This window comes from Balearica regulorum, chromosome 1 (assembly GCF_011004875.1).
Source record: "Balearica regulorum gibbericeps isolate bBalReg1 chromosome 1, bBalReg1.pri, whole genome shotgun sequence".
NCBI lineage: Eukaryota > Metazoa > Chordata > Aves > Gruiformes > Gruidae > Balearica > Balearica regulorum.
This window is the reverse complement of record NC_046184.1, coordinates 116596482-116623165: the sequence shown is the minus strand read 5'-3', so window position 1 is coordinate 116623165 and position 26684 is coordinate 116596482. Positions and strand designations below refer to the sequence as shown.

At 43.8% G+C, this 26684-nt stretch overlaps 2 protein-coding genes across 3 annotated transcripts in view; both read right to left on the bottom strand.

Annotated features, from left to right (window-relative positions):
• MRPS6 (mitochondrial ribosomal protein S6) overlaps window positions 1-24989 on the bottom strand; it is a 47501-nt gene extending 22512 nt beyond the window's left edge. Inside the window, exon 1 of the mRNA XM_075771231.1 lies at window positions 24859-24989. Within this exon, the coding sequence (XP_075627346.1) occupies window positions 24859-24903 (45 nt within the window). The 5' untranslated portion in view covers window positions 24904-24989. The remainder of the gene's footprint in view (window positions 1-24858) is intronic.
• On the bottom strand, window positions 4126-24995 carry SLC5A3 (solute carrier family 5 member 3). Of its 2 annotated transcripts, XM_075771220.1 has the most exons (3): window positions 24859-24977; window positions 15733-16027; window positions 4126-11153 (listed from the first exon to the last, which is right to left on the bottom strand). In XM_075771220.1, the coding sequence occupies exon 3, from the start codon at window positions 10849-10851 to the stop codon at window positions 8710-8712; it is 2142 nt and encodes a 713-aa protein (XP_075627335.1). In that variant the 5' UTR covers window positions 10852-11153; window positions 15733-16027; window positions 24859-24977; the 3' UTR covers window positions 4126-8709. The 2 variants fall into 2 exon arrangements, with proteins under 2 accessions (XP_075627335.1, XP_075627324.1); XM_075771209.1 differs by lacking the exon at window positions 15733-16027 and having other exon boundaries at window positions 24859-24995.
• Window positions 24996-26684: the final 1689 nt, after the last annotated feature.

The window sequence follows — 26684 nt, the reverse complement described above, 5'->3', positions numbered from 1 at the left end:
GTACACAACACGACCAGAGCTCACAACCCAAGCCGCCTCCCTGCCAGGTGATACCGAGCCCAGTACTTTTCCCCGCAGGGAATAGCTCGCTCACCGCACACGCACAGGCAGCTCTGAACCCACAGAGATTCTTCCAGCGTAATTGCTCTGGGCACCTTCAGCATTTTTCAAATCAGCTTTCACACCTCTGTAATTGGGGGAAATCTGCACGGCAGCAAAGGAAATCTGTGTGGCTTCCAGAAGACAAACACGAGTTTGGTTGAGTCATGGCTGCAAAGGCCAAACACAGCTAGTTTTTACATTCTCTGGGTTAAAGGCTTCCAGCCTTGGAGTGCCAGCCATAGTCCACCCTTGGGAGAAATACCTGCAACTGTCCAAAGCATCCATTGTAGCAGTCGGGTGTCAGGATAGATTCCAATCAAGTTTCCAAAGCTCCAGACCAAGCATATACCATTAGCACCATCCAGACTAGTCTAAGCCACCGAAGAGTTCCCTTCTATGAGAGAAGTCCCTTAAGGACTAGAGATCTGGTTCCCAGCATGTAGTTGTTACACCCCTCATGCACATCCTTACTGCTGTAGAAGAACAAAGAAGAAACAGGACTAAGAAAAAGCTGTACGTGGCCAGTAAAAAACTTTCCAAAGCGTGTGTGAAGACCACAGCCATAATTTTTAAATCCTCATGCTTTTGCAGAAAAGTAACTATCCTTGGCTCTGAACCAGAAGAGCATTTAAGGTGGAAGTTGCATTGTTTTGACCAACTGGTGCGCACAAGTGAGCCTTAGCAATTTTTTGCTCAAATTCTCCTGCACGCTACAGTATATATACTGAGATACTCAAAGCTAACTTACAAAATTAGCTTCACGGTTCAGATAAGTATTAAAAATAGTTGCTGACAAATTCAAGGGTTCTAAGGATCATGATCGTGAAGTCAAATTGTCACCTTATTCCTATCAGTCCATGAACACCTCAGACAAACCAGCAAAAAAGCAAACCAACTAAGTCCAACCTGATTAAACGTGCTTGCTAGAGAGGCAGGAAGAAAGCACAGAGCTGAAACCTCCTGGCTTGTTCACTTTCCTGGCACAAGAACATGCACAGGGCAAACTGGGACAGCCCCATCCAAGGAGGGAGAATTCACTTCAGAGCCAGGAGGCAAAGAGCACTCATTCCCACCATCTCCTTGGGTTTTTCCAGTGAACCCTCAAAATAAATGCTCTTGCAGCATTTATTGAACCTGCCCACAACTTGCCTGGGCCAGGACTCCACACCCAAAGAAATTTTCAAGTCTCAAACATCAGTAAATTGGGGACTGACAGTGTCTTTGCTAATACAAATGGAACCAGCTGGTGACCAAGAGGCTTCTTGAACCTTTTTTAAAATCAATGAAATAGAAAGCTGCTTACTGAACAATCACTGAATAGACCAATTAGATGACCAATTAACAGCTAACTAATGAAAACACAGGAGCCTCACTCCCTCCTGGAAAACACAAATCCAAACCAAGTCTGCAGGCAGGAAAAACTGCTTGTTTTTCATCCCAAATCCAAAGCTTCCTCTCCAAAAATATTTTTTATCCATTCCTTCAACAAACAGCAGCAAAGCTACCACTTTCCTTTTACAACACAGCAGCAGAAGAGAATACCAAGAATAATTTTGATGAATGCAGCATTTGCTCTGCAGCTGAAAATCTGGGTTTAGTGTCCTTCTCTCAGTTTTTCCCAACATCCCATCTCTAAAAGAACATCTTAATCCCCAATATGCAGGTGATTAAACACCAGGCCTGCCCCCCTCCTTGCTGAACCATCACCACTGGGCAATGACGAAGTCATGATTCACACCATGCTATCCATGACTACTAGTTCAAATACATCCTTATGGGGAACAGGAACAAGGGGGGAGAAAGAAGTGGAAGACTCACGTTTGGTCTCTGCTTACAGACCTGTGCTGATGTTTTAATCTTTTTCAAATACAAATCATGAGAAGGTATCCCTCCCTCCCCACCTCCCCAAAGGCAACCACCTAAGCACTGACTACCACAAGCTGCAACTGCTTCCTACAAGGGAGAAGACAGCATCACACGCATCATTCTCCAAGCCGGCATGACTGCTGGCACAGGCTCCTTGGAGGACTCAGGCACCAGGACCGATTTCTTGATCGCGGTTGGAAATGAACAAGACAAAGACACCGAGGCATCCAGGCTAGGGCAGTCCCAAAGGGACAGCAATCACAGCTAGAAGTATTTAAAGACACTCCCAAATCAAGTAAGAATTGGTTAAGCAGCAGCTGAACAGGGCATTTGAAGAAGGAGAAAAAAAAAAAAGTTGCAATTTTGCACAATATCCAGCAAGGCTGCTCTGCTAAATGAGGGTTTGCGCGTATTTTGTTTTGCACAGAACTGCTACTCTGCAGGGTGTTTCAGCCAGCTAGAGCCTTGTCCTGCCAGCATCCTCAGCTTCAGGTGACAGAAAGCTCAGTCCAGCCCCCCTCAGCCCCATCTCCCCACAACATGAGTTGGCCTACAGCCTTTGCAGCCAAACTCTGCACCCATGTTTTGGATCCTCAAGTTCTTCTTGCAGTTTTAAAGAATCTAGTTTGGTTTGTTGTTTTTTGGTTGTGGGGGATTTTTTGGGTTGGTTGGTTTTTTGGTTTTTCTTTTACTGCTCTAACCAAATGCCTGCACCCTGCTTCGAGAGGTCTGCCTTTTAATAAGGGAAAAATGGGAAGTATCTTTATATATAGGGATGCAAGGCTTCCTACAAGTAAGAATACACGTGACAAGTATGGACAGATTCTCCAAAATAGCTTCACAAATATCTATTCTGTTGGGTTTAGGGTTGGTTTTTTTTTCTCTATTTTTATTGAAACTTTGTACAGAAGTTTTAAACATTTCCATACAATACTTTTAGACAGGACAAAATGCCATGGTAAAAGGAATGTAAACTGCAAGAAACACAGTCTGAAGTATCCAAATACTCTCTAATAAGAGTTTTAGTTTGAAGACTAATGCAGTAGGCAAAATAATATGCATACAGTATACAAAGAACAGTATACACAGGGCCAGCAATGCTAACTATGAAAATTTTGCATCAGATTTACTTCAAAGATTTATAGCAATATGATAATTCTATACACTAGACCAAAATTAAATTTATCATACATCGTTTCTATGACAAAAAGCTTGTCATTATGGACAGTAGCAACTTACAACATAATTAAGCTGTATTAGTCTCATTAACACTTCTAAATCTATATTCCTACTACAATAATTTTTTTTTCAGTATATTGTCTTATAAGATCTTAACAGACCTTGAAATAACACTTTACCAAAAGAGACCTGGATCCATTATAGTGATCTTATCTACATGCCCATTTGGCTTATTTCAAAAAAACAAGGGACAAGAATAAAGGCAGGTTTCAAATGCTATATGATATCATTTGGTTTTGGTCTGAAATGTATTTTAGTTGAATAGTTAAAAAAAAAAACAAAAAGGCAGTTCATTAACTGGTATTTTATATAAAATCTGCAGAAAAATACAATAGCAACAAAAACCAAAAATACTTCACAGATATCTAAAAAAACATTATATCAGAGATACAAGGTAAAGCAGCATCACTTTGACACTGTGCTTTAAAAATAAGATGAATGAAGAGACTGCTTTAGTGATATTAGAAAATTTGCTTTCTTCTTGAAGAAGACTACTAACATTTTGCACAGCAACTATTTTTATAACCACCTCATTTAAAAACGTGTATTCATAGACACAGAGAATTGTCATATCATTACCATTTTTGCTCAAAGTGTCTGACTTTACACAGTGAAACTGATAATGCTAAGTGTCACCAGATGTCACTATACCATGAATTCAATATTAGAACAGAAGTGAAGCAAATGCTTTAAACCAACACCATAAAAGAAATAATAGAAAGTGTTTTGTAAACAAAACAAACCACTTTTGCAAAACAAGAGAGTTCAGAGATCTCACAGTGAAATCAGAAATCCTAATTATATATGTTTACATTCTAGGACTACTCTTTACCTTAGGCCAATTAAAGCACATTAAACCATTTAATTATATACAAACATTTTCTTAAAAAAAATTTAAAACATTGCACACAAGTCTGCTTTTTAACATCACATAACAAGGTTAGTTTTATTTTCAAAACAATTACATTTAAGGGCACAGAACATACAGAATACCAAATTAACAGATGAGTATTTTTGCTTTGCTGTACATGCTAAATCCAAAGATTTCCTCAAGAAAGCTAGAGCTTAGCAACTCCAACTTCTTCCATGTATCCTGTTCTCTGAAAGGGAGCATGTCCCAACACCTCCTTTATCTTAGGATTTAAAAAAATAGATATATAAAAAAAATAAAGCTGTACGTTTTAAAGTCATAAGCATCTTCTGCTTTAAGTATTCGCGCAGAGATCCTTTGATGGCTCTGCCTGCTTCACCGTAACCTTGTGGGAAATCCTTTTCACTACGCAGTTACAGTACTCTCATGACTCGCATCAGAAGTCTCATGCTGGCCCTTCTGGGACTAGGGTGGAAAGGGGAACACAGAAGTAGAGAAGTAGAAAATACAGAAGTGGTATACTGAAGGCCATGTTAATTTCTTACGATCTCTCACCGTTTCCTTTCAGGTATTAATAAAAGCTAACAGGAAAAAATACAAAAAAACCCTAACAGAAGACCCCTAAACTTTGGCAGAGAATAACATCAAATCATTCATTTTTTAAAAAAATTAAATAAGAACAGCCTCCCAGAATGTACAATTAAGCTCTCAAGAAGCCTCCTCTTTTTTTTTTTTTTTTTTTCCTGTTTTAAATAAAAAGCTTCTAACAAACTTCTGGGAGAAAATTCAAATATCTTAACAGAAAAATAAGTTAAGGGAAACAACAACAAAAAAAGGTGTCATTCCAAAAACAGTTTTTCAAGACTGTCGTTCTAAGCTCGAGGCAATAAATAAACCAATCACTGCAAGACAGAAGCACGTGTCCTCCTGGCTCTACCCCTGCATGACTAGCCAGTGCCAACGAGGAGGTGGCAGCCAGGCATTAAAATAGATGGAACTGATTGTCCATTATGGGAGACGCTTTGTATTTCAACTGGACCAAAAAGTTAGTGTTTAAACCAGAATGTATTAACCTGGGTTAACAGCTCTTCCATGTAGATCATCATCATCAGATTAGCAAAGGCATGTTTACGCTATTAAAAAAATCCTCAAGCAGCTTCCTACACTAAGGTCCATAACACAAGGCAAGGTACTTGCTCACCAACAGACAGTTTGCTTGAAGCCTTATAATTTCTTTTTTTCCTGATACAGGCCTTTTATTAAGTGGTTATTTGTAGCAAAGGACATTAGCAAGTTCTATGACCTCTAAGACATGACAACAGAATACACCTGAAGAGGCCGGCATTAGGCAGAGAGTAGCATAGAAACACATTTTTCAATGACTGAAGAGAAAAAGTACTGGAGAAATAATTTGCTTAAAAGCTTCTTTACAATAACAGGTCTAAAAATGGAGGGGGATGCAAAGTATTACTTTATTAAGATCCTGACTGACTGCCAATTACCACTGTGATTAATGTGGCAACTTGTTAGTTTAGCAAAAGTGAGAATACATTAACTGGGAGATGGAGTATCTCAGATTCAACAGCCAAAGGCTGCACCTTACATTTGTGAAGGATTGTGACTCGCTACTGCAGTCGACGGATAATTTCACCGTGGATCTGACTGCAGTTACACTGAACAGGATACAGGCATCCTGTGTATTAACTCATTAAACAGTGTTCTCTTTAAATAGCAAGTGACTTGGGCGGGAAAGAGAGGACGAAAAACAAGCTGGGAAGAGCCATTATAAGCAAACCACTCTTCAGGCGGCAATAAAAGCCATGCCTTCAGCTTTATAACCACGTAAGGCACCCTGGGAAAAAAAGCAAGCACAGATGAAGCAATGGCAGCCAAGCAAAAGGGTCCCTGAGCTAACCTGGCTTCACAGGTTAGGTGGCAATGCATTTGTTAATACCGACAGCAAAGAGGACCGGTTTGGAAAATCCAAGTACCAGTCACTAATAAAAAGACGTGCCAAGTTACTAAGGGACAGTGCCTGGTACACGAGTCTCTTTCCCTGTGCCAAATTAGGCATATTAGCCAGATTCCAGCCTTTTCAAGAAGGTATTGTTGGAGCGAGACTCATCTTTGCCCTCCACAAGTTATTTTTCATCCCACTAAGATCAAATTTTGCCCTAGATTACTTTATCCTGCATAGAAACAGTTAACTATGTTTTACATCTTTCATATAGTACTGTCCTTCCCAACTCAGCCCACTAATGAAGTAACTTGAGATGCCATTAACATATTTCACGTACAATTTTACCATTAAAAGAGATTCAAAATATTTTTCTGAATGAAGCCAGCCACACGAACCATAAGAAAATGTGTCATCACATTGGTATTAACATCAAGACTCAGGTATGGTAACTCTCCTCTTCTACATATATTGCAACACCACTCCTACACTTACTACTGTACTTCCAGTTAAGAGTAGTCTACTTTCCAGTGGCAACAACTAAACAAAGTGGAGAAAGGTGGGGCACCTCAGCCTCTGTTTAAAGTCACTGAATGAATGGGATTCAATTGATTTAAATCAACACCAAGACAAACAAAAACCCCACAAAAATTGAAGATAATTTTATCTGAAAATATGTATTATACATCATACCACTAAAAGCTATTTGGACGGCCTGCAGCTTACAGCACCACTGTACTGGAAAGCAAACCTTCTCTAGCAGTCAAAGGCAGGATTAACCCAAATTTCATCTCTACAAAACTGTTTCACCCCTAAGGATTGCTTGTTGTTTACATGCCAAGGAAACACAGCTGGACCCTTGAATTGATGCTGTTGAACCGTCAGCATGGTCCCTCAGACCGTTTTTGGCCTAGCCAGCTTGTGCTCTCCCCAACAAGTCCTCAGACAAGCTCGGGAGCAAAGACAACTGGAGGGATTATTTTCACGGGAAGCCTGGATATGACCACTCTGTCCTGGAGGGTAAGGGAGTTTAATACTGTGAGTGCAGCCACACACTGTCGGCTGCCCTCTGTGTCCAAAACCAGCCCCTGACTTGGTTTAGCGTAAGGGTGAGAGCACCGAGGATAGCAACACGTTCTCCTGCTTTACCAAGGGGGAAGCGGACCAAGCCCTGCAACCTTTCAAGTCTGCTGCGTTCCACCAACCGGCTGCACACACATCCTCCACCCCTAGAAACTGTTCATCCCTGCCTCGGGCATCCATCCTTCAGGAGAAAGGAACCTCAGCATCTCGAGACCTACTGATCAGCTGTGATCGCCTGGGAAAAGCTTCAATTTTTTTATTTTTTTTTTTTAAGAATCCTAAAGGCAGACCTCAATTGCCGACACAGATTACAACCGCGCACGCTCCTTATCGCCTGACACAGAATCCCTCAGGAGTCATTCCTTAAAAAAGAAGGTTTGACAGGGTGAAATGGGAGACAGGAGAAGACATGAGGCAAAAGGACTCTGGAAAATAAGGAGCACTTCCACCTCTTTCCCCCCCCACTTCCCCTTCCTCTCATCTTCCCACTTTTTTTTCTCCCCTTATAGACTTTGTATGCAGCAACAGTAGGGCTGCAGAGTATTTCCTTCTAGACATACACAGCAAGGAAAAAAGAGTCATTTTTCAGTATGCTTACCACACTGAAGACATGCAAAGTCTCACACTTCTTTTTCCCATGTGGTAGAACCTGTGTACAGATTTTTCTCTAAAAAGAGGCTAAGCCTAATTATGTACTAAAGGTCTGGAGACTGAAGAGGCTTAATATATACTCTTCTATTTCAATATACTACAAAACCCAAATAAGAGTATTTCTTTTTTTCCTTTTCCCTCTCTCCTCCATTGCCAGCTTGTCATCTCCAGGGTTTTGTTTTTTTTTTTCCTTTTCTTTTTTTAAATGCAGCAACTTCTCAATAATGGAATTTACAATGGATAAAATCAAAAGACAAAAATTTTCTTACAAAGAGAAAAAAAAGACAGAAAGCTACTAACAGCTATCATGTTTCAAGTGCTACAAGATGAGACAAAATATCTTCCTGTTGTTGCCATAAGAGAAATGAGAAACTGAAAAAAAATGCCTAGAAGCAGTGAGAAAAATTTAAAAATGCTAAGTTGGCCAAGGTAATACAGCTATGGTACAAAGAACAACTACACAGCGATATGCATCGCAGCCTTACATTTAAAAAAAAAAATCTTTCAACACAGCTTTAATCATTTAGATTTTACACATCGGTAAATGATTACTTGTTATCTTCACCTTAATGCTGACTGAGCTCTGTAACTGCCTGACTTCAAACACAGCCACCTGCCTGCCTTTGGTATATTTATACATGTATACATGGAAAAACAAAAGGTTAGTACTGCAAACGGAAAAAATAAAAAGGGAAAAAAGAAGAAAAAGACTCCACATGACACATTCGGCCTTCAGCAGAGATAGGACAACATGTCTCAAATGGGCTCTAAATAGGCTAAAGTTGAGTTGATCTTACAATTATAGCGTAAACAATGCCTGGGTTGTGGTTATGTTATTTGAAAAGAAACAAAAACACAAAAAACAACAACAAACAAAATCTCCAGAGACCTGTATCAACTTCTGTATGTTTAGCCATACCCTTAAAAGTTCACTATTCACTCACAAAGAGAAATAGACAAACATGAATATTCCAAGCGAACAGACACAGACCAGTCCAGTATTTAGTAATAGTTTAACTTTTGGAGTCTCTTCCAGCATTTGTAAACAAACAGTCTCCTCCTCGATCTCCCGAACAGCTCTCTTGTTCATGTTTTTACTTTTAAAGCCACAGAACCAGTCTATGAATTTCAAATGTCTCTCTCTATCATCAGTCTCTTCCTCGTGCTTTTTCTCCCCCATCAAAGCCGCTTGTCCGTTCGAATAACAATCAACTGGTGTCTCGACTTCAGAGTGACTCAGAGAAATCACTGGGTTGCTGTCATCTCTGCAAGTAACCAGAAGATTGATATCCTCTGGCTTAATATTTTTAATATTTTCTTCTGACTTGCCATTTGGAATGATATGGTTCGCATTTTCATTGCACTTGAGGATGCTCTTTTCTTGCACTTTGTACAGCTCCCCCTTTGTGGCGGTCTCTTTTACGTTCCTGTTTTTCACGGCCCAGAAAGTGGTCGTCCGAACTTGCTCCTTCGTAGGCGGAGGCGTGAGGAGGCTTACTACAAAGGTCACAATCCCAGTGATCCAGAACAGAGCTGTCGCAACGTACATGTAATGGATGTTTTTGATAAAGCTTGGCCTAGTATCTGGCTGGTTACACTCTGGAGCACGATAGATAAACGCCAGTATCAACCGTATCGCTCCAAGAACAAACCCGGCCATTCCGCCATAGAAAGCCCCCTGCTCATTGCAACGCTTCCAAAAGATCCCCATAAGAAACAGAGCAGCCACCGGTGGGGTCAAATAGTCCGCTACCTCTTGAATATAAAGGTACATCTGACCACCTTGCATTTCTACAATTATCGGGACCCAGGCAATGCTTATAACTACCATGAACGCAACAAAGACTCTTCCTACAATCATCAGTTCTCTAGATGTCGCACTCTTCCGAATGAGTTTGTAGACATCAAGTGTGAATATGGTGCTGGCACTGTTGAATATCGAGTCCAAGTCACTCATCAGTGCAGCGATCATCACAGCCATCATCAGTCCCCGCAGACCAACCGGCACGAGTTTCATCACCAAACGTGGGTAGGCGATGTTAGAGCACCCAGCTCTGCTCCCGCAGACTTGAAAACAGTGTTCTGGATTAATGCAGGCGATATCATCTGCAAACAGTATTCGTGAAATCATCCCTGGGACAACTATAATAAACATCGGCAGCAACTTTAAGAAGCCTGCCATCAGAGTGGATCCTTTGGCATGAGCAATGTTTTTTGCAGCTAAAACTCTCTGAACTATGACTTGATCGGCACACCAGTACCAGACAGAAGCTGGGGTCTGTCCCAACAGAAATCCAGGCCAGGGAATATCTTCATCTGTTGGCTCGCGCAACATTTTAAGAGCATCGGGCTTTGGGTCGACATTGCAGGAATCGGTATTGGAAATGTTGTAGGTTAACAAGATAGATGTAATATTTGGTGACGCTAACATGTACCTTCTTTTAACTTCTTCAAACCCACCAACCTCCATAATACTTATGATCATAAGTGTGAGGGCACCAATAATCATAAGCAGAGCTTGAAGGGTGTCTGTGTAGATGACAGCCACAAGACCTCCAGTCACAGTCAACAGTGCAGTCATTCCAATAAGGAGGATAACTGACAAATAGAGGTTCCAACCTAGCGATTCTTGAATAAAAAGTGCCCCTGAATACAAGTCAACTGAGAGTTTGGTGAAGATATAAAGAATTAGAGACAATGCTGCAAAATAGATTTGAATTCTATGCCCTCCAAAACGCTTCGACAAGTATTCAGGCATGGTGTATACTCCCGACCGGATGTAGACTGGGACGAAGACCCATCCTAAAAGCTGCAAAAGCATTAAGGCGTTGAATTCCCACGCGCCTACTGCAAATCCACTCGCCGCTCCAGATCCTGCGAGCCCAATGAAATGTTCACTTCCAATATTGCTCACAAATAAAGAGGCACCGATAGCTACCCAGGTCATAGAACGCCCTGCCAAAAAGTAGCCACTTACGGTGCTCCGATTGTATTTCCACATGGCAAAAAAACCTATGCACATTACAAGCACGAAGTACAGTGCCACAATGGCAATGTCTGCTGTTTCCAAAGAAGCCCTCATTTTTGTAAACAAAATGACTTCGCACAGCTGACGTCCACTTCTCGCCCCCCAGCAAACGTCTTTTAAGCAACACGTGAACCAGTTAACATATATCAACACTGTGGATCAAATTCTTTGTCCCTTGGTTTGCTGTCCTGATGCTGCTGGTTGTGGTACATTTACTTTCTCCGCTTCTCAAATGGAAATTTGGAACTTAGAACGCACTTTTAATCCACATTCCACAAGAGCATCAGCCTTAACTCAGTTGATGTAGGAGAAATTCTTAGTTGCAGCTAAGTTTAGTGAGGCCTACTGTACCAACCCTGCAAGGCAGCAAAGACAAAAGACAAAGATTGAATTAGAGAAGGATTTCATGAAGTAATGAGAAAAAATTTGAAGTCTAGTAAAACAATGACCGAACACCATAGATTTTTTTCCCCCCTTATATTTCCTGCTGTATTTATGCAATCCATAATACACAATTAAATATTTGTAAAACTAAGTAGTAATGCCTTTTATAAGTCAACTTTAACGTTTACGAGTACCTCACGGGACGCAGCAATTCTCGAGTATTAAATGACCCAAATTCCCCAGAACAAGACAAGGAACAGAAATATATTTTATTTTTCTTTAGAGTCTCACAAGTCTACTTCTCAAGCCACTAAACAGGCCTTCCTCTTTCAAGCAATCTTAGTGGGGAGGGAGGGGTGGGTGGTGGGGGGGGAACACCAAACCCCAAAAAGCAACTGCTAAGGAGCGTTAACCTGGCTACTCATTCCCTGTATTGCTCTATCACCGCACCCCACAAATCTTGATAGATCCTGACCTCACATGCACACACTTGAGACACCAGCTGGCTGCTAAAGCTAAAAAAAAACAACCCCAAAGTGAAGTCACAATGCTGTGAAGAAACAAGATAAACTTAAGCTGGAGAATCAAGGTTATTCCACAAGTTTTAGATTAATTTGCACCTGTCTGAGGTACAGATGATCACAGGATTACTTTTTACTATGAAAGCTGTTCATACATATGCTATCTAACTGAAGAAAAAAATTCCCATTCAATCAAGTGACAAAAGCAAAACTACACCTGACATCTGGTTCTAGGGTATTTCTGTCTGCCATGTGCCTTTTGATACCCGCACCCACGTGGTTTCAGGATTTTTTTGGGAGCATTCTAAGCACAATAGGAAAAAACAGAAGGATTTTGGAAGCAGTTGGTTGCTGGGATGCCAGGAAGTGCTGTTCCCAGCACCGTCCATTTGCATCAAAGTATGAAGAGGATCACTAACATCAGAGGTAGAAGGTTTTGAGGCAAAGCATACCCTGCCATTCTACTCCTGAACCCTCAATCACACCCAATTCTACCAAAGCATGTCAGGAAACAGGCACTCATTTAGGCAAGCAGGATTGAAGTGCTTGAAGCAGAAGGAAGGGGATAATAAAGAGACCTGCTGGCAGACACCGGACAGGTGGGACAGGTAGGAGCACTGAAGAGCTGCACACTGTCCCCTGCCTCTGCCACGGAGGTAGGATGCTCCTATCTCCTATTTAAGCCTTGGGAGGTATCATTTACCTATACCTACCCAAAACCACTGAACGGGTTTAGAGAGTGCTGGACATAAGGTTCTTCTACTTCCTACACTGAATGGGCACAGCAAAGGAAGAGAAGGTCAAAGCAACCAGTTTAGTCTAAAGGTGAGAACACACAGCTTTAGTACTCAAGATTATTACAGAAGAGTAAAAAACAGGGTCTGACTCCATTCCTCTTTCCCACCCACTGGTAAAGGTAACATAGGCACAAAAAAATCACTGGATTTTTTTTTTCTACCCAGAAGGTCTACCAGCCTTAGAAGTCTTACGAGCATCAGCTTCAGGCATACCCCCTTCCACTTCATTTGCAGAAGTGCTTTGAAGCTCCCATTTCCCTATTAATTCATATGTGATTAACACAAACACTCAACATATCCTAGTATTTAGGTGGTTTCCTGTTTAGCATCCCTGTAGCATATTATTTTAAAATAAAATAAATAAAAACATTACTCATTCTCGGACAGACCATAACAAAAACCATAGTTAAGGTTGAAAATGCGCACACTGCCCCCTCTGCCTTACTTTCTGCATTACTGAAGGCAGCAACAGTGCTGAGGTAAGAACGTTCACTTCTTATTAAGGCAGATGTATTTTTAAAAAAAGCTTAGAGCAAACCACAACCTCAGCCTTAAGGAGAAATTCACAATCACGTTATGTGTACAAGCTGGCTGTTTTTCAAGAGTAGTTCAGAATCAAAAAAGATAATAAGGGTTCCCCACCACCACAAACTCACATGAGAATACAGATATTCATTCTGCTGGAGTTATAGCCAATAATGAGAGACTACAGAGACATGGCACGAAATGGACTGATTACAGTAGTGTGCTAAATTTATCGTGCTCATAAGCTTCAAACCACAGATGTATTTTAAATTCTTCCATAGAATTCACATTTATCCCCACCCGCAAATGCAGAAGTTAAATAGTCTATTAGTTTAATCCAACACAAAATTATAAACACTTCAGATCATATGATGCCATCAGATACAAGTTTCATGTACTATTCTTAGGTTTAAGCACTTTTGAGTAACACTTTCTTAGCACTGTGTCTTTTACCCCATTCAGCTAAGTTTTCAAATGCAGCTACATTACAATGTTTATACCAAACCATAAATATTTTAAGGAAAGAGGAAGAAGAGACACAGTGAAAAGAAGAATAACTACTATCCAGAAAAACAGGATAATGGGCAAGCTAAAGAAATATTAATAACCGATATTTTCCCTCTTCTATTGCCCTGCTCTGTTACTGAAAAATGTTAGACTTGAACTTTAGTTCACTTCTGAACATCTTCGCTGTGGGTTAATCAATGACCTTGCAAAACTGTTCCGTACAGTAATATGCATAAATCACAAAAATATTTGTTAAAACCACGTCTATTTGATGCAGACCCAGCTCATAGTATGATTATTACAAGCACACTCAAACGCTCTGAGAAGTGTGTGAGTAGAAGATGCAGCTGCCCTTGACTAAATTGTGACATTTCTCAATTAGGATACTTCCCAAACTACTATGGACTGATTCTAACCAAAGTAAACAATTCATGAAGTTTCTTGAGCATTTTCCACCAGAAGGTACAGCCAGACCATGTGTTTAAAATAATCTGTCTACAGAGACCTGAACCTTTGTAATCAACATTTGAATTTTGCAGGGTTCAGTTTACTTGATTGAGCAGGAAGGTGGAAAGTTTTCAGCAGCCGCTACAAATTTGCTGCACTGTCACTAAATTACTGTACTAAAGTAGCTTCTTGTACTAGTTTCTTATTAGACCTAATTCTAAAATAACCCTGGAACTTTTTTTCATTACAAAAATGAGATTTATCCCTCTGAACTTTCAGCAAGCTATGACCTCAAGTCTTAAGAAGGACTTTTGAGACACCCCATGCAAGTTTAATCTCAAGTTATTAGAACAGCGTATATTGTGGCACTGGAAAAAAAAAAAAAAAAAAAAGAAAAAACCACAAAACCAACCAACACACAGCACTGCTGCCAAGAACTGTGAATTTTTTTCCCTGAGGCTGTTTTCTGGCTGGAGCATATCAAAGACACAAAACAATGTGCTTCCCTCTTGTCTGAAGATAGAGGGCCACAGCTTTGGTGAAACAATGCATATGTCTCTCCAACAGGCAGCCTGTCCTTTCAGAAAAAAAAAAAAAAAGTCTCAAGCAATTCCCTGAAGAGCTATTAGATAATGTGAAGCACATTTAGGGTGGGATTTTTAGGAGAAATTTGTATGATTGTTTTAAAGGAAAACTTTCTCCACAGTCCTTTTCTAATAAAACGGGTCTTTAAATATGCCAGAATCAAACTGCTCCTGCCCTAAAGCAGCTATTTGTTTTCTGGTCAGCCTATTTCTCTTCTCGGTAGATGGGAAGTTTCCCAGCTGACTTCCCTTTTCTCTTGCAGCTAGAGTCAGTCGCAATGGCCAACACTTCAACGGTTAATGCAGATGCCCACATCACACAGGAGTGTCCACTGTTATCCTTTGTTAGGAAAACAAGTACATACGTTGTTCAGAGACTCCAAAGTAGTTTTGTGGTTCTTACTTAAATGTTTTTCTTCTCTACTCCCACCGTCTTCAAGCAAGTACCATTCATAGCAATACCATTTTACCTACTAAACAACTCACTTGCATGAAAGGAATGTACCCAGATTGCCAGGCTCAACACCTACAGGAAAAATATTAAAAATCTCTCCCCCAGAAAATAAAAAAAGAATAGAACTGTCATGCCTTGAGCAGGCCTGTACAACATTCAAGCCCCCCAGTAGGTTGTCTGACTTGTTCACACTGCAGGCTACCTGCTACAGACATGCAAGTGAGCTCCTACCTGTCCACTGCTCCACAGTAAAAACAAGGTTGTCTGAGGTAGCCTCTCTCTCAGGGGAAAAAAAAAAAAAACCAACCAAAAACTTCATTCTGTTTATTGTAGCACTCTAGAACACACACACACAAAAGAGGAGCACAACTGTTCTTGATGGAATAACTTACACATCGCAACTTATCTTTATGTGTTACGTGCCCTTGAGAAAGGAGAGGCTATCCTTGACAGCTGCTCAAAAGAGCCCTAAACAGACTGCAGTTTCAGGACCTTCCCCTCATAAACCAGCAGACAGGGCAGAGGAGCCGGGCAGGAATCCTGCCCAAGACAAACAGGATACGTCATAGGAAGCAGGAAAGCTCGGAGGCAGAAGTTGACCTGTAGCATCTAATAAATAAATTAATGTCTGGACTGGCGTTCCCAGCAGCTCAACAGGCTAGAATAAGAGAGTACCACATTTTCAAATTACCTGAATCAGCAGCGACCTGACTAACCTGTTTGCCACACGTGCTCTGCTGCCCCAAAGCAGTGCTGCATCAACACTTCTGCTGGCCTTGGAGAACACAGGTGCCACAGAGGCAACTCAATAAATCATCACTACCATAAAAGTCCAATTTGAGGTGCAAGGTTCAAGTCAGTCACTCAATGGAGTTGTTATGAACACATAATGCACTTTTTTTGGTCTGGGGTTTCAGGAATGGCTCCAGTTCTGGTCTTCATTTTACTGCAGCATCAGAAAAAGTAGCTTGCTCCACAATACATTCTTCTTGATTCTTTTCTAATGGACTGCTGAAGGAGACAGGAGAGAAATAAGTAACCTAACAGCATGCAGTTCAGCAGAAGGAACAGAGAACTACACTGCATTCACCAGTCAGAAATGTAATGCTACTGTGGACCGTTACAGAACCAGTAACTGGAGTACTGAAGGCCAGCTGAAGCTGAAGGGTACTGTGATTAGCAGTGTTAGAGTAGTAGATCAATGTAGTTGTTGCTTTTAACCATTGTTTCCCCCCCATCCCAAGTGTATACACCTATCAAGTAACAGATTGGGGGGCAGGGGGGGAAAGCAGAAGAAACAGGATGCAGCTTTATTGCCATGCTCATGCAGCACTCTGTCAACACAACAGAAGCTGCAGTACCGCAAAGCAAGAAAGTGCCTTATTTTCTGAAACCTGTATCACTAGCAGTGCCTCAGCAAGCCACTTTGTGCCACTGCTTATGGCATTCACATTTGGATGGTTTCTTCGCCCATGAGTCAGTCCCCAGCACTCTGTCAGAATAGCTGATTATGTGCTTTCACTGTTCTTCTGAAAACTGCTAACAGCTTGGGGGGGGGGGGGGGGGTGGGGGGGGTGGGGTGTGACACAATGGAAGAGAAGAGGTAGAAAGTTCCTTTTTATTTGTTAAAATAAAGGTACCAGAAAAAAGGAGCACCTACTCTGTTCCTACCTAGACATACTGTAGTCATCTTATTCGGGTCTTAATAAAGACTAGTTCATCACTTTAAGTTAACTGTTAGTTTAAAGAAAATACACAGGTAAGTACTTCCTTTTTCTCTTGTCAGCCCAAAGTATTGGCTTATGTTTGCACAAGTGACAGATGTTATCTGGGTTCTCTGAAGAGAGCAGAAAGGACAGCTGCTGCTTAGCACCTCTGAGAAACTGGGCTACTCTTCCCCAGCAAATGAACAGAATCATTCATGCTTCTGCTGTAACTCAAGCAGATGACTACCAGAGGCTCAAACGCCCAAAAGACTGGTTGTCACAATATGCAGCTCCATCCCTCAGCGAGGAAACCATGCTTTTCTTTGCAACTGCAGACAGATGATGTTCTTCCTTCTACACAAGAACTCGAAGTGGAAGGAGGGTACTGAGAAGGCACATGGTCAACAGTAACTGAGTAAAGAGCATAACAGGGCAAACAGGGAAAGCAAGCCATTTTAACAGAGGTTAAGAGGGGGTATCTGCTCCAGGAGATGGCAAAAAAAAAACAGAAGATTGCGGCATCAGGCAAAATTTTCCCTGCCAGGTAAGCATGTCAAGGCGTCAGCTGACGTACTAAGTTGGAAGCTGCAGAGGGACACTGAGCCCAAAGACTCAAATTTCTTCTTGTGGCAACCTAAAGTTCAGAAGCACAAACATTTTCACTGCCACTGGCAAGTACTATTTACCTAAATTAGTTTGATGAAGTACTTAGTCACTAAGAGCAACAGCAAGAGAATGGGTAAAACAAGCATAAGCATGCAAGTATTTGATTTCTGTAGAGGATCTGGGATCACATAATCAAGTTTTCTGGATGTAGAGGACAAACATTATCACCCTATTAAAGACATGCCATCAGAAAGTGTTGCAAAATCTCTGCCACTAGTGAAGATGACCATTTTCTCTAGTTGCAGGGTACAAAGATGTGATCCAGTTGGTGGTTATCACAACTCAGCAGTAACTGATGTAACTGGAATTAGTCCTAGCCTAGGAATACGTGATGGTTTACCTGATTTGAAGAGGAGATGTTAGCTAAGAGAATATAGAATTCAGAAGTTACCTGGGGAATAAGAAAGGAGCAGTGGAAGTGTCAGTCACCATGCAACTGGGTAAAATACTAAGAAGAAATTCTTCCCAGAATTTCTAGGGAGAATAAAAAAACAAAACCAGACTCATTAAACTTATTTAGGCCTTCCCCAAGTTCTCATCACATTTATGGCTGCCCATAATCTTTCCAAGAACATAAAGCATCACCAGTTTTATTGAAAGGTGAGACAGAAGTTTCAGGGGCATACATAACCCTAGAATTTAAATTTGAGGCCCTCCAAGCTTCCTGAGTGCTCTTGCAAGATTTATGATCCTTCTTGGGGATTTCAAGACATCAAAACGAGGCTTAAATAAAGTTATCTTGGTCATAAAGCAACTAGTGCTATTCTACATCAAGCTTTGTCATTACCTGTATTAAAAGCTACCAAACGTTAATCTATTTTTCTAATAGTATCAAACACATCAACTCCACCAAACACATTCCTGTCCTGGTATCCTTTGGTTTTAATTATTATTCCTTGGATATTTGCATAACTGAAGCACAAGGATTGGCTTGCAAGTGGACAAGCCAGGCTTAAAAAAAGATGTGAGAAATAGCAGTACAATAGTTCCTATGTAGTTCCTCACCATCATATTTCTAGGGTTCATGACCCTTCTTTTACACCATCAGCTTCTTTCCTTCCCCTCTCCTTGCCAGGGGTCATACATTTTCTTTAATATCTCACTTCCAGCTCTTGTCTTACTTACCATATTTTTACTTCCCATCTTTCCTGTTCCACTTCTACATAGCTAGTTATATTGTGTCTATCTGTCCTCCCCCTTATTCCTCCCCTCCCCTTTCACCTTATCAGCTCTTCTACAGAGAACACACACCAAAGATATCCCTGGCGGTCCACTGGGCAGGCGGTTTTGAAGGGAACAACCTGATGCCTGATGGTTCCTGCTGCCCCAGCACAGAGGCTGGTACACGCAGCTCTATCAAGCAACCGCTTCCACAAAAGCAACTCTTACATTGCCACAGACTTGTAGCAGAGGAGGTCTGGGCTCAAAGACTAAGCAGCCAGCGCTGGTTGGAGTCAAACAAAAAACAAGGTAAGCTCCCTATCAGTAATCAACAGCCACCAAAGTACTTTTTGAGTGGAAATTGCCAGTGTTATGGCTCTAGAACAAGGGAACTGGAGAAATCAGCTCCTGAATGAATATGTAAAGAAAGCAAGAACTTCCATCATTACAAAATATGGTACATATGATGTATTAGAAGAAAACAAACATATACATATTCATACTTGAATTAATTTAACAGCTTATTCTGTGATATAATGGACATCTTTTAAAGAGTCAGTCACTTTTGAGGGTTTTTACAACAATGGAGAGCAATAATGCTGTTTTATCACTACAGGTTCTCCTTCTTTCCCTTTCAAGAGTTAAAGGACAGACAATCTATTTTCATGCTGAGGTTTACAAGCATCTTCCTGTTCATATACATGATGCATCCACGTGTATACATACACATAGTGAACAAATAAGGAGAGATACACAGCCAGGAGAGAAAAGCACATTGCTACACAGGTAACAGGGGAAAAGAGAAGTTGTATCTTAAAGGTTAAACCACCATTCCTGCCCACTGAAGAGAGTCTAGCCAAATCCTGCTCAAGTCTGCCAGTCCCACCATGGGCACAAGGGCCTGCCCACAGCCCTGCCTCAGCGCTCAGGCTTGCAGCTCTACAGCTTAGGGAACAAGAGCAGCAGAGTTAACCAGTGCATCCCATTACATACACCCACTCAAGCGCATCACTCAGTACACTGCAGAAGCCTGTATAAACCAAGAGGCTCTCAAGACCCTTATTCTTGCCATCAACTTAGTACTCACTTTGGACAACTTTGCCAAATTCACCTAGCTGGCAACTATCTGCTACAAAAAGGCTTAAACTATTTTGCAGAAGAGAATAATCCTCTACCTCCCCTCCACCCATACCCAAGCCAGACACACATCCCACACTTGGCAGAAACTTAGAACAGGACCACTCTTAAGTCTTAAGATTGACAAGCGGGAAACATCAGCCAAGAGGGTATCATTCTCAAATGCCATCTGTATCATGCACTTCAAAATCCAGTTATTCTTATGGAAATGCTTAAGGCAGAAAACAAAAAACTGACTCCTACAGGAGAGTCAACGCTGGTTCTTCTGGTTTTCCGATCTTGTCTTTTAGTTCCAACTCTTTGATCTTCTTTCCAGCACCACCCCCGACAGAAGGGTCCTTCCCTGCTAGGCATAACACTGAAGAGGAGCCTGTTTCAGTCTACTAAAAAAGTCAGAGAAAATACAGGAAAACTTCTGTGTAATTTTAACCTGCTAAGTAGGGGAGAGGGGTAGGGAAGATGTACAATTCAACTGTAAGAGCAGGTAGGTTCACCAGAAAGGAAAGAAAATAAAACCAGTATCTGCCTGCTTACTGCCCTCTCCATTCTCCCCCTCCCTTTCTTCCTAGCAACTAAGATATCAAAAGCCCAATTGCTGCACCTGCCTACACAGCAATTAAGCGTAATAGTCAAGATGTCAAGCAACACTACTGCCCATTACTTTGGCTTTCCTAAAATAGGTAACAATCTCCACAGCAGGTAGGGAATTTTTGAAACATGGCAACCTACTCCAAAGGCAACAAACAGATGCTGAAGAAAAGTTACGTTGCGTGAACATGCCAGTCAAACTGAAAACCCAGATTCAGCGTAGTATACAGAGGTGGGTGGATGGGTCCCCTAGTCTGGGTATTTGCTGAAACAAGGTAATTAGCTTTTAGACTATGCCACATTCTATGTATTTGTCCTTTGTTATAGGTGAAGTGGTGGTAAAGAGTATGCTGCTAATAAAATATTGATATACTTCCTCATTTTTAGTGAAATACTCTAATATATAAAGTATTTTCAAACTGTCCGTTCACTTCAGTTCCAGTTACAAAGTTGTTTTGTTGAAGTCGGGTGTCCCAGCTCGCAAGGGTCGAGTAGCAAGCAAGAACAGCATGGGAATACCGCCACCTTCTCCTCTGTCCTAGGTTCCCCAGGCTGCCAATTTTCCTTGGAGGGTGTCCCGCATTGCCGCCCTGTGGTCAGCCTGCAAAACAGCATCAGAGCAATAGGAAGCCATTTCCAGCTCTTCCTTCCCTTTCCCCCCCACTTCCTTCCCCGGGTTCTCAAGGGAGTTTCGGCAGGACAAGGAGGGTAGGAAGAGGAAGCCTCCCCAAAGAGCTCTCCTTTCTCCAGCAAGCGACAACTCCTGCTGCTTCACTAGTGGGTCACTACCCTTTCCTGCTGAAGGTGCTGCTCTGCCATAATCCTCCTGCTGAAAGCCAAAGATGACTCTCCTGGGAAAAAGTTAGAAATAATTAGGAATTCATCTTTTGCTATGAATAGTACAGTTTAGAGCATGAACAGCTGCATCTCTACTTTCACAACTGTAGTCTTTGACTCGTGCTCCTGAGGGCAGATGTGTTGTTTACACACATCTGTATGCTACTGATAACAAGCCTGCCATCAAACTCTCCAAGCTCACCATACTATTTCTCATTTGCATGTTGGAGTGCAAAAAGCCACACACGAGAGCAAAATTCATTCTTTCCACACTAAGTTCCAGTCACTTCACTGGCCTCCTAACGTTCTTCTCCCAAAGCATCTCCTCCATATACTCACACACAGAGTAACCCAACCCAAGTCCCTCGCTGCAGCTACTCTTCAAATACAGTGATACCACAGAGAAGTAGGGTTTTATTTATTTATTTATTTGGGGGTGGGTTTAGGGGGGTTTTTTTATTATTGTTTTCCTAAGAGTCACCAACTGAGGTCTCTGCTGATGGAGGACTCTGTCCACAGGCAATTTACAAATATGGTATTTCAAGAGCAAGTCAATTACCTGATCATACGCTACCTACAGAACAGGACAGAGAATGGCTGCTCAGCTTTGACTTTACTCTGAAGTCACAAGCTTTTGTGACAAGCACATGCAGACAAGTGGTGACAAAGTTTGAAAGTAAAAGTTTCTCCCCCGCAAGCTCTTGGGTGTTGCATCTTTAAGACACAAAAGGAAAGCTGAAGAGGCTCTGAGGAAGTCTGCCAAGAAGCAAGGGGACACAGAAGCATCAGGTAGGACTGAGGGGTCACGCTCACCCTGTAACCACATCCAGTCTAGCCGGGTAGGGAGGCTACCAGCTGCACAACAAACTCCATGGGTCACAACAGAAGCCACATGCGAGAAAAGAATGAGGAGGGATCCCTGGCTTGAATGTGAGCAGTGCTAGGGAGCACCTGAGTTTAAAGCAAAAATGGATTGGAGGGATTTATTCTGCCTAGATCTACGAAAATGCCAAGGTAACTATTAAAAACGGTTGTGGGTGGGGGAAACCCCACAGAATCATGAAGTTTGCCTCTGAAGAGGCAAAGTCTACCAGACTGTAGCTCTGAGGAGGTTTGTGCTCAAGCTGCCAGGGAGCTCAGAGGAATTAACAGCGCAAGAAAGCCAGGCAGCAGGGGCTTTTTTTGCAAGGCAAGGGAGCTGTCAGATATGAGGAAGGATGCCACAGACACCAAGAGAAGAACCAGCACTTGCTCAAGCCGCAGATTAAAGCGGGCACCAGAGCATGCAGCTGCCACGCAGAGGGACTGACATGGCAGGACAGTGAACATCTGCCCAGGGTAGCTTCATCAGGAAGCACTAGTGTTAAGAAGCAATGTAATTTACTCAGGACTGTATATGATCTCTCCAACTTCTATGGGAAGGAGTTATGTAGTCACTTCAAAATTTCAGACTGTTTTATTAGCTCCATAGTCAGGGTCTCCATGTTTTGACAAATTTAAGTTAGCATTATGATCGAGAATATGCACTGTTATGGGGGTCATTAGAGCAACGCCTCTGTCAGGATTCAGCAACACCGTGTAGCATATAACCACTACAGAAGTTTTTTTCAAGTGTTCTCATGATACAAGAAAGACAGCCGTGGCAAGATACAAAAAGAAACAGAAAAAAGCACTTAGGTCTGGTGCATTGTCAACAGCAACAACAAAAAAAACCCCACCAAACAAAAAACCAAAACCCAAAACACCCAGCATCTAGAGATGGACTCTCTAAATTTTAGAGTTACCATAAGGGTAGGTTAGAAACAGCAGTACACCTGAACCAGAATTTAAGTGTTTTAACATAATCACAGAGCTAAAAAACACCTTAAGATACATCTGTCAGGAAAGAATATACTAGAGTGCCAAACTTCAAAGAGGAAAAGGTTGCAGATGTTAAATCCTAAGTGCATTGATGCTCGTTAGAAGCATCTTACAGCTGAAAGCTTGTCTCTGTGCTTAAATCCTAGAAACCAAAGATCCTTTCCACCAAATAGTGCTCCACGGCATTCTTTCAGAGTAGTCAGTTTATTATGTCAGCGTTGCTACGCTTTCTGCCCTGCTCTGCATTTACAGTGTCTGCACAGCATAATACATCTCCCACATTAACAGCATGTATACAAAAAGCCTCTCATCACCTTACCTACAGGCGATACACGGATGGAGCAGGGCATAGAAAGAAAAAAATAAAAATAATCACATGTTTACAACCGAAGTCCACCCAAAGCAGCATGTTTTGTCAGAGCGAATGCTGCTCTGAGGTGGTGCAGCAACGTCACCAGATTTTTTTCCCATTGCTGTATTTCTCCACTAGAGGACTCACCTGAGAAGTCTACTACAGCTTCTGCAGTTAAGCCAAGTTAAAAAAAAAAAAGCCAACCCTGACATGTGGATGCTACATGTAAAGTGAATGGAAATGTACTAGTATATGTAGCACATGTAATACATGAAGACATGCCCCCATAACTACAAAAGAAACACAGCAATGCTATTTAGCTTCCTGTTATTCTATGACAAATACACACATTCATTTAAATGAAGGTTAAATGTGAGAGCGAGCATGTCCACGCTGGGTCAGATCAGAAGGGTTACAGCCTAGCACGAGTGCCGCTACATTCCAACACCAGCACTGCATATTAACCTGGAAAGTAGTAAATAAACAAAGGCTATAGAAGGTACTAGAGAAGGGCCAGTATCAGCTATTATTTTCCAAATAAAGGGTCCCATCTACAAGAGGTTTCTATTTTGTTATTATTTTTACGCACAAGTACACACACCCCCCCACACCGATTCAGCTCTTGTAAAATAGAAAGAGCATCCATATAACCTCACTCGCTCACACCACGGCTTATCATCATGCCGTCAAAAACGGCGGCAACGGCTAGCAACCCTTCCCGTGGGCGATACGGCAAGCCGTATCAGCAGAGCTCAACTGGTGTTAGCAACGGCAGGGGGAAAAAAAAAAAAAAAAAAATTCTTGAGACTTTCCTGGAACAGAGGGGGGCTGGAGAGGCAGGGAGCTAGCACCACACGGGGGGAAGCTTGCCGGGGCGAGCCCTTGCTTTCCCCCACCACGGCTCACCGCAAGGCCTGCCGGAGGCGAGGGGACCCAGCCTGGGGCTGCTGCGACCTAGCAAGGTCCCCAGGGAAGCCATCGCAGGTGCTGGGGGGGAACAGGCACAAGGCAGTGGAAAGCGCTGGTGCCGCAGAGGAAGAAGGGGACGTGCCGGCACCCATGTAGAGGGGAAAAGGAAAGGGCTAAGTTCACTTGTACCCAGCCGGGGCGGGGCAAGAGGGAGAAACGCATCTATTTCTCTGAAGTGTGGGATCTGCTTACCTGCGGACCAAAGGGGAGAGGAGAGAGAAGGGGACTGCGGCTCTAGGGGAGCAACTAAGCAAACTCTCCGAAGGAGCAGGCGTGAAAGGAAAAAGAAAAAAAAAAAAAAAGAGGAAGGGGACAGAAGGCAAAGAAAGACAGAGGAGCCTCAAGCACGCTGCGCAACTCCGCTTCCGAGCGTGGAGAGTAGGACGGGGAGGGCAGGGCTCGCCCCGGGGCGAGGGGCCGGTTGGGCCGTTCCCCGCCGGGCGCCCGGCTGCCGCGGAGAGGCCAGCACGCGGCGGCGGCGAGAGGAGGCAACGAGGGGACGCTGGGGGTCTGCTGGGTCCCACCTGGCTCGCTCCCTCCCTCCCGTCTCCCCCTCCCTCACTCACCCTCTGCATGGCTTTCAGGATCAAAGCCAGTTCATAGCGGGGCATCTTAGAGCTGGCTGTGGCGGGAGGAGCGGGGATGCAGCGGGACAGAGGGTGGTGGGGAGGAGGGGGCGGCGGCGATGCCGGAGAGAGGGGGGAAACCGGTGGAAGAAGGCGCGTCCCCGGCGGCGGGCGGTGCTGGCGGCGGCTCCAGCCCGCGCGACTCCCAGGCTGCACAGACAGCCGGGCGGGCGGCGCGGCTTAAAGGGCGCCGGCAGCTGCGCAGGCTCCGCCGCCCCGCCCCCGGCCCGCGCGAAGCGCCGCCTCCGCCGCGCACACGCCCGCCCGCTGGGGGGTCGCCGCCACTCGACCGCCCGCGGGCTGCCCCGCCGCCCCGGCCCGGGGGGAAGGGGGGGGCGAGAGGGGGACACCCGCCGCCGGGGAGCGGGCCCGAGCCGGGCGGGCCCAGCCGCGGCGCGGGCGCCGCCTTCCCCCTGCGACGGCTCGGGGCCTGCTCCCGCCTTCCTCTTTCCCGCCGCGGCGGCGGCTGTGGCTGCTGCAGGGAGTGGAAATTTCCACTGTGTCCGCCCCCTCGCTCCCCCCCCTCCGCACACACACACAAACCCGAGACCGCACATGGGGGGGGAGGAGGAGGACAGTGCCGGCGGCGCGGGGGGCCCCTGCGCCTGGCTCCCAGCCACCGGCGCCCACGGCCGCGGCCCTGCGGCCGTCGTCCCCACGCACCTGCGTGGGTGGGCTGGCAGCGGGCGGCACGGCGAGGCAGAAGCACCCCTTTGCCGTAGAGTGAGGTGAGGGTGCCATACGGGCTGGGTCCGCGTGTGTGGGGCACCCCCGGCTCTTCTAGAACCTTCCACGTCCCAGCACCTCGGGGCGCCTCAGTGCCTGTCGCCTGCTGAGAGAAGCGCAGGTGGATGTGACCCACCTGCAGCCAGCTGGGGGTAGGGACCCGAGGGGCGACGGGGTCGAGGTAAAACTGTGCAGCTCAAAAGATGGCTGGCCTTGATGCCTGGGTGCTCCTGGCGAGGGAGCTTCTAGGTGAGCATTTCCCAGCAGGCAGTGCTCGGTGTGCACCCTTGGCGTTGTACTCACACACAGCCATCAAGGTCAACGACACAGATACCCTCTGTCAGCAGTGCATCCGACACTGGTGTCCAGCCGTGGCTGTGCCGCAAGCCTACAACCACCTGCATCCACTAAAGAGAGATGTTTGGAGAACCTGGTACATCAGGCTTGTTTCAACAGTATTTATTTCCTTCACAGCAGAAATGTGGCCCTTCAGGGGTACCCCCTTCCCTCACAGGTACCCCAGAGCACCCAACACATAGGATAGCTTTAAGGAGAGCAACCTCACACCAATTTTCTGCCCAAAGTTTTGAAGCCCTCATGACTTGGCCCTGTTTACTCTTCAGAAAAGAGGGAGGCAGGGGATGAGTGAGCAGAGCCACCATGCCGTGGCAAGAAGGGGAAGCAGGGAAGAAGGCAGATCTTGAGATTAAAAAACTTTAATGAAATAACTATTTTTGAAATGCCAGCCCCACCCCATCACAAGAGGCCTTGGTACCTCACCTGGGAACCCCAGCCATGCCCTTCCACAACAAGAAGCAGGGTTGCTTTGCACAGGAGTGATACCGTAGTTGGTGAAACAAATCCCAGGTGCAGGTATTGCTAACTGAAAACTTTTCCCAGCACTTTCCACCATGACTTGTGCTGTGGGCCTTCCTCGTCTTAAGAGATGTGAGTTCTAGGTAGTTCCCTACACGTACTGTGCCCTACAGCACAACAAAGCCTATGTGGGTGCTAGGAGCTGTTTTGTGTACCGCTACAAG